The 18,722-nt window shown below is 40.2% G+C and overlaps 2 protein-coding genes across 4 annotated transcripts in view; one reads left to right on the top strand and one right to left on the bottom strand.

Moving 5' to 3' along the window:
- CDC20B (cell division cycle 20B) overlaps positions 1 to 12,204 on the bottom strand; it is a 57,151-nt gene extending 44,947 nt beyond the window's left edge. Inside the window, exons 1-2 of the mRNA XM_004422812.3 lie at positions 11,894 to 12,204; positions 11,553 to 11,615 (exon numbers count right to left, since the gene is read on the bottom strand). Coding sequence (XP_004422869.1) covers positions 11,553 to 11,615; positions 11,894 to 11,956 — 126 coding nt within the window. The 5' untranslated portion in view covers positions 11,957 to 12,204. The remainder of the gene's footprint in view (positions 1 to 11,552; positions 11,616 to 11,893) is intronic.
- On the top strand, positions 163 to 5,175 carry GPX8 (glutathione peroxidase 8 (putative)). Of its 3 annotated transcripts, XM_014781630.2 has the most exons (4): positions 173 to 227; positions 314 to 380; positions 909 to 1,170; positions 4,542 to 5,175. In XM_014781630.2, exons 2-4 carry the CDS (start codon positions 351 to 353, stop codon positions 4,703 to 4,705), a joined length of 456 nt encoding a protein of 151 aa, XP_014637116.1. In that variant the 5' UTR covers positions 173 to 227; positions 314 to 350; the 3' UTR covers positions 4,706 to 5,175. The 3 variants fall into 3 exon arrangements, with proteins under 3 accessions (XP_004422870.1, XP_014637117.1, XP_014637116.1); XM_004422813.3 differs by having other exon boundaries at positions 163 to 380; XM_014781631.2 differs by lacking the exon at positions 909 to 1,170 and having other exon boundaries at positions 163 to 380.
- Positions 12,205 to 18,722: the final 6,518 nt, after the last annotated feature.

An 18,722-nucleotide genomic window follows, 5' to 3' on the forward strand; every position in this document is an offset into this window, starting at 1 on the left:
TTTACTTCATCCAGGAGTTTCACTCCATTCCCCATCTAAGAAGGGTCTTTCCAATTCCTTAGCAGTGAAAGGAGCTAGTTTGTCCTTCCTGGTTTTCTGTTAAACTGAGCCGGTTTCAAGTTTCAGCTCCTCCTCGAATTCCAGCCTGCTGAGACTTCCCTCTAGAATCATCCAAAATGGAGCCTCTTACGGCTTACTCGTTAAGATGTTCAGGGCCCAAAGCAAAGGTATTTGCAGTTTTGCTGTCTATGATTCTATGCACAGTAATGCTATTTCTTCTACAATTAAAATTTCTAAAACCTAAAATCAACAGCTTTTATACCTTTGAAGTGAAAGATGCAAAAGGAAGAATGGTTTCTCTGGAAAAGTTTAAAGGCAAAGTAAGTCGCATCTTCTGGTTTTATTTCTATTGTTTGTCCATGTTCACTGTTAAATGGTCGTAAGTTATAATTTAGTCTTGAATGTTTTTAGTGTATCAGAGTTCTCACAGTTTATATACTTCTAATTGATCAACTCTAATTATCTTAACTATTTTCTTTAAAATGTTTTATGTGCTGAATTAATACTTTAAGTTGTTACAGAGAAATTTATTAATAAAAGTATTAATTCCATAATCTAACAACATTAAAATGCACTTGGTCGATGATCATATAATTAACTTTTATTTCAAAATAAACTGCCGTGAGTACCTGATGCTTTTTTAAGAGTAGTGAGCTTTCAGAGTCTCAACTCATGCATCCAGTCGTGATTTTCAATAAATTGGGTATGTCTAAAAATATGAAATAACCATCTATTAAAGGTTGTACTCCCCCAAAACAGTTTAAGATTTTAACTACTTGTGGAATTTTTTTTTTAATCTTTTATTTGCTTCACTTTCCGGTTGCGTTTTTTTTTTCTTTTTCCGGGAGGTTGCACTAGTTGTAAACGTGGCTAGTGACTGCCAACTCACAGACAGAAATTACTTAGCACTGCAGGAACTGCACAAAGAGTTTGGACCATTCCACTTCAGCGTCTTGGCTTTTCCATGCAATCAGTTTGGAGAATCGGAGCCCCGCCCAAGCAACGAAGTAGTATCTTTTGCAAGAAATAACTACGGAGTAACATTCCCCATCTTCCACAAGATTAAGATTCTAGGATCTGGAGCAGAGCCTGCATTTAGATTTCTTGTTGGTAAATATCTACCTTGCCTCACCAATACAATGTTTTTGATTGCTTTCATTTTTAAAACAAATATACCAAGGACCATACTCACTTATTTCATTCAAAATGTGTTACTGGGAAAGTTTTATAAAACTGTCAAAGTGCCAGAATCTCATCCTTTGTAACTTTCTAGAAGTTATGCTTCCCTGAAATCAATGTTTTAACTTCTTGGATGGCAAAATAAATCTACTCCAATGTATTTTATTCCTTACGGTCATTTTCCTGAAGAATTTACTTGAAGTGTGGTCATAGCTATTTTCACAAAATATCTCAATTCTCCTTTCATTTAACTAGTATTTGGGTAAATGTCCCTCCCCATTATTAAAGCTATATATCCCTCATGAATCTTGCTGTACATTATTAAACATATCTGTGTGGTTAACTTTATATTGTCTTACTTATCTAAGATATTATCCTCAAGGATGAATAATATCTCAGTTTATCATGTTTTTGCTAAAATTCAAAGCAAGATATATCTTGATTTTTTTGGAAGAGGGTAGTGTTTGGCTATCTCTACAATTAGACTAGTTACAGAAATCTATATAAAGATTTTCTAGAGTCAGTTAGCATAAAGGTAGTGTGGTATAGTGACTAAGAGCTAAGCTTTGGCCCCAGTCTATCTGGCTTCATACTCCTGCTCTGTTGCTTTTGCTGTGTGTCTTCAGGCACATAACTTAACTTCTTTGTGCCTGTTGCCTCATTTGTAAAATGAGATTATCTATGGTATCTACCTCCTAAGATTGTTTGGAGGATTAAGTATGTTTGTAATAAAAGCAAAGTACTTATCCACTGCTTACACTGTGCCCAACACTATTCTAAAGGACGTTCAGCTAATGTCCTCTCATCTAACTCATGCAGATGATACTCTGAGTCCTGTTTTCACTGTAGATCATTTGAGTCTCCATAAAACTATGACCTCAGTCAGGCAATCAAGCTTCCAACCCAACAAACCAGCTAACGATGTTCTACAACATTTCATTTAAGTGTGAAATCAGAATCTTCCAAAAACATTACATTTAATTTCTAGGGAAAGTCTATATAGTGCCTAACACCATGAATAGCAACTAGAGTGAGGTCTTCCTTCCTCTTATTTCCTGGGTACACCGAGGAAAGGAAAGCCAGAGCACATGTCCTTGTAATCATGCCTCAATTATAGCAGCCAAATGCTTGGGTGCAACAGCTCCTAGGTTCTTCCCCTTTATCACTAAAAAAGCTTCTGAAATTCCACTTACCCTGTGTAATCAAAAAGTAACAGTGGTTTAAGGTTTCATTGAAGTTAGAGGAAGCTTCAGAGACAAAGACAATGAGATGATGGCCAAATGAAAATTAGATCTTTTAAACTGGCCCAGATGGATAGTAATTGATGATGCGGTCACAAACAGGACCTCTCTGTACAGGTGTGCAGGTTGTTCACTAAACAGGGCATCTGTGTGAGGAGGCAAGGGGGAGCTGAAATATAGCTGAGTGGCAAGGCATATACTGAGAGACTATACCCACCTGGAAGGGTTTCTTTTTCTAAGTCACCTCGAGATGTTACATCAGCTAGAGAGAGCCCTGCCCTGATGGGCATTCTCTTTAGAAACACCTTTTCCATTATAGAAAATGGCTATGTTTCAAAATGATTTTAGGAAGGTTTGAAGGTAATAATGTGATGCTCATACTGAGTCATTGATGTTTAATCTAATCAGCAATACTAATAATGAAATCGCCAATTTAAATGCTTGGCACAGTATGCAAAGTAAAGTGCATATAAGTAAATATTATGCTCCTTTTTGTTATTTTTAACTTATGCCCCCTCATTGGTTCTTTTCCCAGCATAAAGCAAAGTATTCCCCACTTTAAAAACTCCAGGCAGTGTGTTCCTTCTACCTACTCTATCACTGTTTTGAAAGAATAGTTCACTCTTGTTTTCTCTGCTTCCCTGTCTCCATTTTCTTCTTCCGTCACTGTATCTGGCCTCTAACTCCAGGACTCCCCTGAACCTGGTGGGTCGTGGTACCACTGACTTCCACTCTGGCCCTTCTCTCTCTCCTTTGCAGGTTCCCCCTTTCCATCTACCCTTAACTCTACTGATCCTCAGGATTCTGCCAACAATCCACTTGGGCTCTTCTTATTCTGTCCCCTTTCCCTGAGGGAGCTCTCTCTCCTAAGCTCCAAAGCCATATAGCCAGCTACCTCCTCTGCTGTCCCACATACACCTGAATTCCCTTTTGTACAAAACGAATTTGTCATCTTCCTCCTAAAATCTGCTTGCTTTGCCATGTCCCCTGTGGAGGTAATAGAGTCCAGAAAGGAAGAGCACAAGCTCTGGGGTAGGAAGGCCTAAGATATCAGTCAGGCTCTACCACTCACCAGCTACATGACCATGAGCCTAGGCCTCCATTGTTCTCATCTGCACAATGGGGATAATAATAATACCCACCTCACAGGGTTGCTGTAAAGATTAAATAAGAAGATCCATATGAAGCACTGAGCATACATGACTAGACACATAGTAGGCACCTGATAAATTTTAGTTATAATTATTTACATTTTTTTCTAATGTTAGCCAATAATAATGCACATAAATCCTGGATGATATACATGGAAAAAATCCACATTTCTTACATAAATTAAGATGTATCAAAAGGATGTCATAATTTCTCAAAATGATTATTTAGAATTCTTAACCATTTTCAGCTATGTAATATGTAACAACATTAAAAACATAGATACGAGGGGCCAGCCCAGTGGCGCAAGCAGTTAAGTGCCTGCGCTCCACTGCGGCAGCCCGGGGTTCGCTGGTTCGGATCCCGGGCGCGCACCGATGCACCGCTTGGCAAGCCATGCTCTGGCAGCGTCCCATATAAAGTGGAGGAAGATGGGCATGGATGTTAGCCCAGGGCCAGTCTTCCCCAGCAAAAAAAGAGGAGGATTGGCAGATGTTAGCACAGGGCTGATCTTCTCACAAAAAAACAAACAAACAAAAAACATAGATATGAAAAGTAATCTCTACATTCCATTACCAGTGACCTTTAGAACACTATTTTATCTAAAAAATGTTAACTGAAAGTGTTGAGCTAGTGACAAGGTAAACTTTTTGTTGTTTAGATCAACAAATCTAAAGTAAACCACTTTATTTCATGATGCTAGATCAGCAGAATCATCAGTGAAGTCACCATGTGTACAGAGAGCTGGTGACTCAAACCTTGACTTTTGCTTTAAGTGTTTTGTTTTGTTTTTGACATTATGACAATCCTAGAACTTGATTCTAAAGTTATCACTTATGCAGAGAGTAATAGAAATGACAATGTTGACAAAGAATAAAATTATGTTCATGAAAACATATTCTGATCTTTCAGATTCTTCAAAGAAGGAACCAAGGTGGAATTTTTGGAAGTATCTGGTCAACCCTGAGGGTCAAGTTGTGAAGTTCTGGAGGCCAGAGGAGCCCATTGACGTCATCAGGCCTGAGATAGCAGATCTGATTAGACAAATGATCATAAAAAAGAAAGAGGATCTATGAAAATGCCACTGAGCCATTCCAATGCAGAATACAGAAGTCAGAATACAGAAACGCCTCCATGAGGGTTTGGTCTCATTTTAAATACTCTGACAATTAAATGTGGCACTGAAGAATGATTTTTTCTTAATGTTATCTTGCTGGTGAATGGTAATGAATGTCCCCTTGATAGAGATGTTACCCATGGCAAAAATAAACAGTAGCCAAAGAATCAAAATATTTCAAATACTTCATCTGACCACACTAAGTGATACACAGTCGCCAGTGTGCCTCAATATCCTATTGTTCGACTTGACATTTTCTAGGATTGTACTTGATGGACATGCCAACACACTAGACTTCTCTGAATTCAAGACACTGTGTGTCACCGAAATTTCTGGAGTAACTAGCTGTAAATAGCTATTTTTATGTAATAAAACACAAAATAAACATTGAAAATGTAAAATACATAGAAATAAATTCAAATCCTTATATATTTTTGTGTGTTTCATGTACAGGATTTTGTTTGGGTTTTATTTTTTTTAAGTAAAGATTCATAGTATGTTTTACTACATCTGGCCAAATAGTCACTTATAAATGACATTATCATAACATTTGAAAAATCCATCATTTTCAGTATTTCTCTATTGTTTTCCAGAAGCAACTCAAATTCCATCAATAGAATATTACCAGTCGAGCCAGTCTTCATTTCTGAGGGGAATCCCAGTGTAAGAAAAAGGCCATGAGTATACGATCATTTAGCTTGGTTCCTTGTGGGTTCATTTTGGTTGCTAATATATTCAGACTAGATGAGACACTTGGAAGGAACGCAGTGCTGCAGCAGTCTCGTGGCCAAAATAGTAAGAACCAACTCCCAAGAGTCAAAACTCTTAATGTAAAGAAGGGAGTGACAGAAAAAAAGCTTGATACTTCTTTTTATTTTTATTATTTTTATTAAAACAATTAATGCTTATTATAAAAAAAAAAAGAAGGGAGTGATTGCAATTACACGTCCTAAACATCAGCAACCTCCGAACCCTGTGACAGAGTCACAACACACTTTTTCTCCCAAAGTCATGACCTTTATGTTTTGTCAGCCTTGTAATTATTGGCTAACAAAGCAACCTGCCAAGTTGGTGAAGGATAATTATTGCTCCATAAAATATATGTTCATTTCATAAAAGAATTAAATGGGAAGACTGGGGCAAAAAAAATGTTAAAATACAGTCATGTAAAATTTCGCTAAGACTCAATCCAAATAATTGTGAGTTGGCTCCCGAATTCTGATCTGATTAATGAAAGTGAAGACACTTTTTTATGGTGAAATCAGTAATGCTACCTCAGTGTATAGTTCTGCATAAGTGTTTAGACTAAAGTTCTTAGAGAAACCAAATATGTTTCCCGGAATATCTTCTGCTTCAAAGTATATGCCCAAGCACCCAGCTCCGAATGTCTGCAATAAGATATTTGGTGAGGCTGGAGGTGTAGTTTCCATCAGAGGTCAGGAGGATTTACAGGGATAGCCTCAAGAACGCCAGGTCAGCAAACCTGCTGCCACCTCTCACTAGCAGCATGACTTTGGGCAAGTCACTTGACTACTTTTCCATTCCCTTGCCTATAAATTGGGGGTTGAAGGGGTCAAACTAAACAAAAAGCCCCTTCCAACTTACCAAGATGTGTCAAGCAATCAACAAAGGAATCGGTGCTAACCTGGACTGTTGTCAAATAGGAGCCACCTAACAAGTCTTATCTGTTCTCTGCAATTTTGCCCCAAAAGCCTACTAGTAATTTGAATTCTGAGCCTCTAAGCAAAATTTTGTTCAGGGAAACCCCTCCAAGTGCTGCTTCCAGAGCACTCTTGCCATATGCCCCCACTTACGACTTCCATGAGTTCATAATAGTGCTGCAGGACTGCTGGGGTGTTTTTTGTTTTGCTTTGGTTTTTTTGGTGAGGAAGATTAGCCCTGAGCTAACATCTGCCAATCCTCCTCTTTTTGCTGAGGAACACTGGCCCTGGGCTAACATCCATGCCCATCTTCCTCCACTTTATATGTGGGACGCCTGCCACAGCATGGCTTGATAAGTGGTGCGTGGGTCTGTGACCAGGATCAGAGCATGCGAACCCCTGAACGCCAAAGCAGAGCACGCGAACTTAACCACTATGCCACCGGGCCAGCCCCTGCTGGGGCATTTTTATGTGCTCACGTTACAGGTGTGAGCAGCAGTTATACACCAGCACTACTAGGCTATAGAGACTCCCCACTGCCAGACAGATGGTAAGGGAGCTGTGCTGGGCAGCGACCAGGACTGTCCCAGTGAATGTAATTCAGCTGTCCACCCTGCCCCTAATCACTAGTTCTCTCCACAGCCACATAAAGTAGGGTTTTCCCTTATTGATGTCCAACCCTGGTTGCCTTATGTAACCTACAGTCTCTACTATCATCAGTGCCTGATTCTCTCCCCTTGCCTTTTGGGTACCGGGAAGGCACGTGGGAATTGGAAAGTGTGCCATATAGGTGTCCATTCGGGGTTCTGTAATGTATAGGCTACGCTGACGTGCTGCCACCCCTAACTCAAATGTCTCGTATGAATACCACGAGGCGAACACACGCTGAGGAAAAATGCATCTTTCTTGAATTGAGCATAATACCTTCTCTATCTCAGCATCAAAAGGTCTGAGACATAGACTTCTATGGGCTTCCCGAACTGAGGAGTATAACAGAAAAAAATAGCAGGCATCACATAAAAGGGTTTCAGCTGTTGTCCTCATGACAAAGGAAAGAGACAAAATCAAATACATTTAATTGTGGTCAATAATTCACTGACTTGAAGTTTGGTTTAGTTTGTTTTATTTGGGAGATGAAGAGGAGAACTTCATACTAACTCCTGATCATCTCATGGCAGACATAACAATAGTGTTGAAGAGTGGAATAAAAATGAATTTGCCTGAAATATACCCTGAAAGTCATACTTCATTTTTGAAAATGCTTAATAACTATAGCATATCTATACTATGTGTATATGTACATATATAATTCTTAATAATTAAGAGTATTTATAGCATATATACAGCCGTGGCTGATAAATGTTTAACAACCAACTCTCTGGAGAAGGAGTCTGATTTGCAGCATTTGCCAATTTCCATGGTGTAAATGCCCCCACATGGTCAATTTCAACCTACCAATGGTTTAATAACTTGCAAAACTTAACAATCGGTTCTCACAAACCAGTACAAGCTGGCTCCAGCACACCAAAATTCTTAAAAATCAGACTTGATCAGGGCATCATAAGAATCTCCAAAGAGAAAAATCTAGAGCAAAAACATATCACATATACTCTTTATTTTTACTATAAATATACTATTTTGACAGGTTATATGAAAATGTGAAAGTATACACAATTACTGAACTATGAAAAGCTGCTAACAGTATACCGTATAATCACACTAAAATCTAATGACCTACCTGGATTGTCTGCAGGTAATCTCAAGTAGGAAAACACTCCAGTAAAAAAAAAGAAAAACAAAGCCCGAGAAGAAAAACAAAACCAATATTTCTCTATATTTTCCTTAAATACATTAACTGTGTTTCAAAAGACTGCCTTGCACAAACTAAAAAGTGTTGAGTGGTCCCTGTACAAAATATCACATTCATTCGTGGTCTTCCTTTGAAAGAAAAATGACATATTTGAGTGGAGTTAATATGGGGACGCTCTGTCTGTATTTATCCCTCAGCTTGATTTCATCTTCCCATAGAATAATAAAATTCTAGTAACTGTTACACCTAGAAACTAACACATCACACTCCTTCCCACCCGTCTCTTTCCCTTCTCCCACTGAACTGTTAAGCCATGCCTTGCAGAGTGAAGCATTCTCTTTGGGGGTGGGGGAATAAAGAGCAGCAAGGAATTAGGAAGCCCTCCAGAGGGTAGTGATGGGAAGCAGTTACATTCCCAGCACAATGAACATCACAGAGGCTGCCTCAAAAGAAAACACCTGGGAGAAAATCCTTCCTAGCCAGCAGAATCTCCCTCCTCTTCTTTTCCTTTGAGGTCCCAAGAGTGGATCCCTCCATTTCCCTCTCACTCCCATGGAAACATTTTCTTTTTGAATTTGTATATTCATTCTCCTCCTTATCCATCAATCTCCTTAATTTGTCTTGCTTGAATTCCATTCTTTCCCTCCTTACTCATCATCTCAATAATATGGAACTGAAGAAGTTTTAAATATGTATTCTGTTTATTGAGTATAAATGTTGGCATTTTATGTCTTGCTCTTTAGTTTAAAAAAATTAAAAGATAAAGGCCAAGCCTTCTAAACTTAGTAGGTTTTATTTTTACCAACAGGTCAGTGACTTTCTATAGAAAATAACATGTTGAAATTTAACCTTTAAAAAAAATAAAATGAAAACAATATTTACATGGAAGGGATACTTAAACTTAAAGATGCTGAAAATGGAATGATATTGGGCAACAAGAAAAAGAGAATAAGATTTAAAATAGCAAAATGCATAAGAACCAAATTATAGGTATCTTTTTAACCCATGGTTCTAGAAATAAGGTAAGAATAAAAGTTAACTTTACCGATAACTTATAATCCAATACAGTGAAGAGAGTGATACATTTGTCACATCTCATTCAGGGTGTAACTAACTGACCAGACCACCAAAGTCAGTTCCGTGAACTTGCTGCAAACGTCCACAGGAGTGTGGACTGCACGTCTGGGACCCAGCACATATCTGACACTGCTCCATGGGTCAAAAGGGCCTCCAAGGGAAGGTGAAAATATTTAAAATCATACTGTATAGTCAGTTCTTCCCATTTTGCAAACTAAATCTCATGCTTTCTTCCAAATATTTTATGATTTTGTGATTTTAAAGAAAATGAAGTGAAGAATTGAGGCAAATCTTCCAAACAATTCAACCCCATCCCCCACTCCCCCAAAATCCCTAATTTTCTTGATACTCAAGTGAAAATGTTTTAGTTGACTGACTCATTTGGAAAGTTACCTCAATTCTCCCTTCAGCTGGTACACACACACGGTTATAGAGACCTACTCTAATGTCGTATTAAGAAACTGATCATCCAGAAAGAATACTAAAGACTTAGTTGAAAATTTGGGGAAATATTTTAGGCTTCCCATTCCAAATTGTCATTATATCCTAAATTTTATATTAAAAAATACATATATAATTTCACAAATACTTTAATACTGTCTACCCAAGACTCCAAAAATATTACCTGGAAATTTTTTAAATAATTAATTATAGTAGTTTCTTTACCATTATAAAGCTGTCTATTGTATTATACTTGAGTAACTGAATAGCAATAACAAGTGTAATAGTAAATAATTCAATAGTGCCCTGGTTTATAGCAAAAAGTATACATACACACACACACATTAATTATAGATTTAATTATACTCTGACGTTCATTGTATATGCAATAAGATAGCAGTTGCATGTTAGCTGATGCCATTCACATATTCAACCAGCTAACAATACACTGCCAACCCATCACACACAGGTAACCAATGCACTTCATGAACAAGAAGAATTTATCCAGAAGCAAGTGGCAGGGTAGTTGTGGCTGCCGAATTGACCCAAAGCAGCCAGCTAACAATACACTGCCTACCTGATTCAGGTCACTGCTGCTTTCCAAGGCCCATGAAGTCACTGAGGCTACATTTGTAATATGAAACACAGTGGCAGAACTTTAATCTTAATAGTCACATTAAAGAAAACTTATAGACAAAACTTGTTCCTCCAAAACTATTATAAGAAATAAAACCAATATTTCCTTTAATCTATTCAAAAACTTAAAAAGAAAAACTTTCAGAATACTTACACTTAGCTTTTCCAAATTAAAAGCTTGGATATGAAAATACAGTATTGCGGTTCAAGTGAATTAACAAAGTTATACTTAACTATAGCTTTTCCAATTACTTCTGTTTACTGACCAAAACACCAGTTGTCTGTATTAGGCAGTAAAATATCTAGGAGTCATGGTAATACATAAGCTTGGCATAAGACAAAACTGCAGCTATGTTAGGGGGAAAAAATCAATATTAAAGTATTTAGGGAATTTAAGGACTTAAATGTCATTCATTTTCTCCCACTACAAATAACGTTAGTCATTGCATTCTGAAAGTGCAGTTACATGTTTGGTTGATTTATTGTGTCACTACTTAAATATAGAAAAATGTAAAGAAGACAGAAAAATCTATAAAAATGGTGATGAGTTTGAAACTAAAAAGGAATATGAACTCTTTAGCGTAGAGAAAAGCAAGGTGAATGTTAATAATGAGAGATTTAAAGCATATGAGGGCTGTTTATGTGGAGAAAAATAAGAAGAAAATCATTTAGATTTGTTTCATTTTCACACTGATTATAAGAGAAGCTAAAGGCCTTTGGGTTCAGAAGAAAAAGTACTACTACATTGCTAACCTAAAAGCCGAGGATTATGCCACTCCTCCCCATTGTCCACAAGATGGCACCATTTCCATTTCTTTGAGGGGCAAGCTTTCGAATGCAAGAGGGGAGCGCAACTAGCAACTGTTAAAATGAAATTGTAACAGCCAGCTGGCAATGCACTGCCTACCTGACACATCCAAGCTTCATCTTTTGCTGCTGAAACTAGACAGCACCATTCAGATACAAATGATTACCATTATTTGTCAGGGATCTTCAGTTTCTTACAGATTTTTTTTTTTTGGTATATAATTAGACTCTGCAGTGATATTATGAAACTGATTTTTTAAATTTTCATATTTTCAGACCAGCCCATACTTCCAACAAATATCTTCTTTAGCAAGAATTAGTTCGTTCAAGATCAGAATTAAGACAGAGAACTAGAGCAAGCACTAAACACTCACCTTGGAAGAACCTTGTCTTCTCTTCTGCTTCATGTCTTTGGCGAGCACCCGCATGACGTTCTCCTTTGCAAATAGAAATAACATAGGGAAAGAGAAACGATTTTTTAAAATCATAATGTTAGGTGTGAATGTTTCTAGATCCTCAGCTTGTCAAACCACAGTCACTTTTTCTTAAGCAACTAGGCACCTCCAGGACACAACTAAATTACACAACTCAAAATTAAGATCAGGGTTTAGAGTTTTGTACTACCTTTTGGCCCTAAACAGGTATTACGAACGGTGCCTTAGACAGGAAGCCCCTATGGGGACTTGGGGCGAGTAAACAAAAGGGCGTTACTCACCCACAGCATCTCTTCTTCGGTCCGGACCCTCCGCGGGGCGGTGCGCTCCAGTTTCCACTCCATCTCAGGAGGACTTCGGCCTCTCCTCGACAGCCTCTGGTTTTCCCCTCAGCTCTAAGCCCGTCTTGACTCCTAATCGTCAAACCTCTGGAGTCTCGTCCCCCAGGACCACCATATTTCACCCCCAACCTCTATTTCTCCCACTCCTCCCACTGCTCCTAGAGAGCCCTCCCCAGGGTACTGTTTAAAAAGCCGGCGGGGCGGCAGCCAGAGCGGGAATCCCCGTCTCCGGCTTCTCATTGGCCAGCGCTGCGGTGACGTCAGAGCCCGGGAGGGATTCCCCCAGCGCGCTAGGCTGCCCTTCTTTCCGTCCCGGCTGGGGCCCCGCCCCGCAGCCTCCTGCTCTTTGTCCGCGGAGGCGCGCACTGGAGCGCCAAGCTTTGCCGCGAGCCGTGGCGGGCCTGAGCTCGGCCAGGCGCCGAGGGCTGTCACAGAGGCAGGAGGCGAGGGGGCAGGCGGGCGAAGAAGCGGGCTCTGGGACTTCTCGTTCTTTCCTTTTTCAGAAACAAAAAGTGTTTCGTTATAACGGGTCCTGATCCCTTTTCCTCCGCTCCCACTTCTCTTTCTCCAACCCCATCCTGCCTTCGAGGGATCGGAGGGGGTGCAGTGACTCTCCGGCTTTCTCTCCATTGCTAATGATCACCGTTCGTGTAAGCTATTGATTTTAGACGTGTTCCCCCAACGTGTTCATCGGCTCTCCCTCCATCTTCAAACAGGCAGAAACTCTGGCAAGACTTCTGTGCTGATGAGAAGGGGAAGCATTGATATATTTATTCAATAATTTTTTCTCTGCTCTAGCCGTTTGGAAGTGGTCAGGTTCTCTCACTTGAGCTTCTGAGCTATGTTCCCAAACAACACGTTAGTGAGAGAGGTGAAAGAGACAGTGACAGGGAGGACCTGATTAGGATGAAGAGCCAGCAAAAAAGCTGAGCAGACTGCGGCTAAGTGATAAAGGATGGTATGGGGGGTGAGGGAGGGGTTTGGAGGGAAATGACAAGGAGCCAGATGGGCTGTGCAGCCTTAGCTGCCCACCTGAGCCGCTGAGAGAGGCGAGCTGTGCCATATGCCATATGGCAGGAAGGGAATCTGTGTCTGGGAAACCTCTCACAGTCTGGCAGATTACCACCACCACCACCCACCCCCCGCGCCCACCCCAACCCCCCACCCCACCCCCATTTCACATTGGATTGTTTTTACTCTAATGCAACATGTGGGTTTGTCTATTTTACTGGGGAAAGGGTTCATAGATTTCAGATACTCAAAAAGGTCAGTGATTTAAAGAAAAAATCTACACTCACTCTCCTTCTTTCCTTCATACTGAAGGCAAGAAAAACTGGCATCAAGGCTAAGGCCCAATCTTAGACCAGTTTTCCATCTACCATGATAAAGGTTAGGGGAAATGCTGCACAAGGTAACTTAATCTTCAGATGAGATTTATCACAATGCTTAGTAGTCAAATAACCCTCAGATTAAAAGACCTCACCCACAAGAATTCTACTTTCCTTGCAGTGCATTCAAAGGAGTACCCATTCCAACTTCCAGTAAATCCTTTCAGCAAACATGGAGGCTAAACAAAGTGAAATATCATTAGATGAGAGTCAGATGTATTGCTAAGGGATCAGTTTTGCAAATGCCAACTAAAATTAGCAATACATTGGAAATAATACTAAAAACTTTTGTCTTTCTTCTATTTTTAAATACCGTTTTACATTTACCCATTTATAAGAATGGGTACAAACCAATTGAATTAATGAGCTTGTAAATCCATGTAAATTGGCATTTTATAATCCAAGTTCTTACAAGTACTAAGAATAGTGAATTCTTCATTTAGAATTCAGTTATCTGTTAGTACAGTCATAAATTCCATTTTAGCCACTATTTCACAGCATATCACACAGGCTCCAAATGCCTTTTTTTCTCCTAGTGTAAAGTAGAAAAGTATTAGTCAAATATCTTCCTTTAAAAAGTTATGGTTCATTTAAATATTTGGATTGAAATTTAACATCAGAATGATGGAAACAGAAAAATCACCATTTGGCAAACACCACAGTACTAACTGTTGCAGTCAAGATTCAAGAATGCTAAAAGTGGTGTGCATATGATGAAGATGTTTGCCTCCTATGATTAAACATAAAAAGAAAAATCACAACTTTTCATTGGACAAACCTGGCAGATACCACATTAACCAAGTAATCAATTGTCACCATTAATGACACACTGACATCAGGTGCCTCCTGATATGATGCACTGGGAAGGGCTCAACATTACTTCTGTGATATTTTTTGTCAAAAATGCGTAACCTAAGTTTAATAGTGAGAAAATAGGAAACAAATTCAAATTGAAGGACGTTCACAAAATAATTGGCCAATAGCACTCTTCAGAAGTGCCAGTCATGAAAAAAGAAAGACTGAGAAACAGTCACAGATCAGAAGAAACTAAGTAGACATGAGAATTAAATGCATTGTGAGATCTTGGATTGAATCCTGGACCAGAAAAAAAGGACATTTGTTGGATAATAATAGAAATTTGAGTAGTAATGCTAATTTCCTAGTTACGAGTAGTAGTAGCAGTAATGCTAATTTCCTAGTTATGATCATTGTACTACGGTTATGTTAAACGTTAACATTTGGGGAAACTAGCTAAAGGATATGATGGAACTCTATACCATTTTTGTAACTTTTTTCTAAGTCAAATTATTTCAAAATGAAAAAAAATTTAACATCATGTGGTCATACAAATAGAAACACTAGGGTACAACTGTTTAGGAGAAAATAGAAACATCCTGTAAACATTTTATCTTAATTTTTACCAAACATGGCTTGAAAGTAATGTCTAACTCAAATGTTCAGGTGCCTGTGAGCAATTTACTATCGCCAAAACGTTTCCTCTTTGAGAATGGGTTTTGCAGGTAAATTTGTAATAATGAGAAAGGCTGTGAGGAAGACTCTTCCGCAAAGGCCAATTCCAAGGATTTGGAGCAAGTGAGGGGGAGACGAGGTGGAGCAGCGAGGAAGGGGAAAGGGTGGGTTTCTTGTGAAAAGGCTGTTCTTGACTCATATCTTGCCGGGGCTCTGAGAGTCTGAGCAGGTCCCTACCGACGAGAAGAGGATATCCAAGCTTCCCAAACGCAGATTTTTTTCAATTACATGATTACATTTTCGTTCTAAATAATAATAATATTAAATATCTCAGAAATATACAATGTACAAAGTAAGCTCCCTGCATCCACTCTCCCAGCCTACTCCTTCCCCCAGAGCTTTGTCAGACCTTTTTCAATGCGTTTACATACATACGTGTGTACACGTGGTTTGGCGCTGTGAATCTTTCTACACACATGGGATATTATACTTATCATTCTGCAACTTGCTTTTTCTACTTCACTGTATTCAGTTGCCTTTCCAGAAACGCAAACCGGAGGGCTCCCCATCCCCGACTCCAACGGTCACTTCTCGCGCCCCGCGGGCCGCGGCTCCTCCCGCGCCAGCCAGCCGGTCCGCCCGGCTCGCGCCCCCGCCTCCCGCGCCCGCGCGCCCCGCTCGCGCCCCCGCCTCCCGCGCCCGCCAGCCCGTCCGCCCGGCTCGCGCCCCCGCCTCCCGCGCCCGCGCGCCCGCTCGCGCCCCCGCCTCCCGCGCCCGTCCGCCCGGCTCGCGCCCCCGCCTCCCGCGCCCGTCCGCCCGGCTCGCGCCCCCGCCTCCCGCGCCCGCGCGCCCCGCTCGCGCCCCCAGCGCTGCGCGCCAGCCCGCCCCGCCCCTGCGCGCCTACTGGACAAAAGGGACCGTTGGTGTTTGCTCCAACCGTCCCTAGGGCACGTGCCCCCGCCAGGATGGGGTTGGGGGAGGCGCCACGCCGGCGGGGATTAGCACAGCTCCAGCCTATGTGGGACAGGGAAGCCTGGATGGAGAGAGTTCAGGATATCTACAGTGTGTGTGTTTGGGCGGGGGGGGGGGGGGCCGGTGAGGAAGTTTGCCGTGAAGGGAAAAGAGGGGGAAGGAAACCACCGTGTGCTGGACCAACAAACTCAGGGAGCGTATCTGCTCCCCAGAGTACACAGCTCAAAATAGCGCATGGGAAGGAAGGAAGGAATCCCTTATAATTCAGACTATCAGCAGGACTCTAAAAACTTAGCTTGCAGTGGTTCTGGCAATGTAAAAGCCTCAATCAGAGGAGTGGTCAATAAAGTAGCACGCACGTCACCTCTGGTTCTGTGGCTTAGTATTTTTTCAATTATAAGTAGTTTATATATATGCATATGTTTCCTTTACTGCCTGATTTCTAAATCCAGGCTCTGTCCTTTAAAATGTTTTTCTCTATCCATACTCCAATTAATGAAGATGGAAGGTAAAGTTTGCCCGGTTTAATGCATGAAAATCAGATCACCTCACCTCCAACCACTTAATGTAATTTTCCCTTCTCTTTCTCCGGCAGGTAGCTCTTGCATAGGGTACTAAGTCAATAAGGTACTTCACAATTTTAAGGCAATGGAAGGAAAATATCAAACTAAATTAGTACAAATCTGTATCAAACAATGGATGAAGTCAGGTATATGAACATGATACCCCCTTAGAGAAAAGTGGGCTTGTGAATGCTCTAGACTTGAAAATCTTTTTACTAGAACCTACCAGCACTTTAAACACAACATAATCCAAAACAAAATTGAGAATCTTTCCTTATTCCTATTCTCCCCAAACCATTGATCTATTCCTCCTGCATGCACCCTGTTCCCAATATCACCATCTTCCTGGTGGAGCAGAGTCAAAGTCAGCCTTCTTCAACTCTTTCCCTTTCCCATATCCCCAAATCCAGCTATCAAAGACAGTCATTTTCACCTCCGAAGTGTTGATTACATCTGCCCTCTTCTCGAACAATTACAATAACCTGATAATTCAACCTCTAGTCTATTCACCTCATGTCCAATCATTTAACATGTTTATTTGCACCCAACAAGTGCACTATGCAAAGCAGTGGAGATGCCCGAGAAAGCTATCAAGGGCAATAAGCATTATCTTGAGCTGATCATGTTTCTCCCCTGCCCAAAACCCCTGGAAGGATCTTCCTCATACATAGAATTAACTTCCAAATTCTCTAGCTCACATACAAGCCCTCTACAATTTAACTTCTTCCTTTCTTGTATCATCTCCCACAATACCACCAATACCTCCTGTCTCCCACAGTATCAATGATGCCCAGCAATCTCCTGCCTTCAGGCCTTTGCTGAGGCTGCCTCACTTTTGGGTTTTATTCTCCTATCTTCTGCTCAAAAAATCTTACCCTTCAAATTTCAATTTCTTTTTCCAAAAGCCTTCTCAAATCTCCCTAGTTGGAATTTTTTTTTCTATTCCCTATGTTCCCATAGCATTTCATTTGTAGTGCTGCTCTACTTAATTTCAGATTTTACATATATAAATTTCAGATTTTATATTCGCCACTATATTGTTAGCTTCAAAAATACAAGGATCTTGGGGGCCGGCCCTGTGGCCTAGTGGTTAAGTTCAGTGCGCTTCGTGCAGAAGTTCCTGGGTGCAGACCTACACCACTCGTCGGTGGCCATGCTGTGGTGGCAACCCACATACAAAATAGAGGAGAATTGGCATGGATGTTAGCTCAGGTGAATCTTCCTCAGCAAAAAAAAAATACAAGGATCTTGTCTTTTTTATCCTCATGTCCTTTTCGGAGAATGGCTCAATGCTTTGCACACAGCAAGTTTGTACATAGTTGGTGTTCAATAAATGTTTGCTGAATTGATTTGTAGATGAGATTAGGACCTTTCCCAAATCAGTGGACTAGAATTATAGAGTTACAAAAGAAAGACCTTAATACAGCTATGCTTAGACTGTGATAAACCCAATTTTAAGAAATTTTTGAGTTAAAAGGTATAGTGGAAAGCAAAGGTGCTTGGAGTAAGGTAATCTGGATCTTCCTAGGCCTGACACTTGCTAATTGTGTGACTTGAAACATGTTACTTCACTCCATTTAAGTCTCAGGTTCCTCATCTGCAAAATCGGATAATTATTATCTACTATACAGATTTAGAATAAGGATCAAGAGAGATAATATAAAACCCCTAAAAGTATAAATTTTTTCTTTTGAGATGAAATAAATGGTACTTAGATTGCTAATTTAGAGTATTTGGATAATAAATACATCTCTATAAAGCACTTGTCCAGAGGACAGTATCCTCAGGCCCAGAGCCTACACATAGTAGATGCCTGATACATAGTAGGTGGTCAATAAATACTATATGAGTGAATGAATTCTAAACTTCCAATCCTGTTGTCTGAATAAACATACTAAATCAAGAGGAATCCATATAGCTACTCTAGTTTGATGGTTATGTCACTAGAGAATACAAATTTAAATGTGTTCCAATTCTGTGCTCACCAAGCAACCTTTTGATTAATGACTTAAGCTTAAGTCTGGGAAGACTTACTCCTGAAAAGGAAATGTCTCTACTCCAGGCAGTTACATGTCTACAATTGTAAGTGAATTGAATTCTGGTTTATCCACCAGATTTGAGTTTGGTTAATGTAAGTCAATACCCCACAATTGCTGTGAATTGAGAATAGTTCTGGAGAAGTAGAATGGGAGTGGTGAAGAGAACAGTGGAGTTCTACCCCAGGACAGACACTCTTGCTCTGCCATTAACTTGCAGTGTGATTTTGGCCAAGTTACTCCTCTCCCAAAAGTCTGACTACTTATAAAATGAGGAGAGTAGACTGAAGGAGCTCTAACAGTCTTTCCACCTCTGCATCATGCAGTTCACAAATTACCA

The sequence above is a fragment of the Ceratotherium simum genome, chromosome 18 (assembly GCF_057802395.1).
Source record: "Ceratotherium simum simum isolate JZ-2026a chromosome 18, ASM5780239v1, whole genome shotgun sequence".
Taxonomy (NCBI): Eukaryota; Metazoa; Chordata; class Mammalia; order Perissodactyla; family Rhinocerotidae; genus Ceratotherium; species Ceratotherium simum.

What these genes read in the sequence shown, in the direction of transcription:
- GPX8 (XM_004422813.3), top strand. Translation starts at nt 177, where the DNA reads ATGGAGCCTCTTACGGCTTACTCGTTAAGATGTTCAGGGCCCAAAGCA. An exon ending in TGGAAAAGTTTAAAGGCAAA is followed by an intron (nt 381 to 908) that starts GTAAGTCGCATC and finishes TTTTTCCGGGAG; the next exon opens with GTTGCACTAGTTGTAAACGT. An exon ending in TGCATTTAGATTTCTTGTTG is followed by an intron (nt 1,171 to 4,541) that starts GTAAATATCTAC and finishes CTGATCTTTCAG; the next exon opens with ATTCTTCAAAGAAGGAACCA.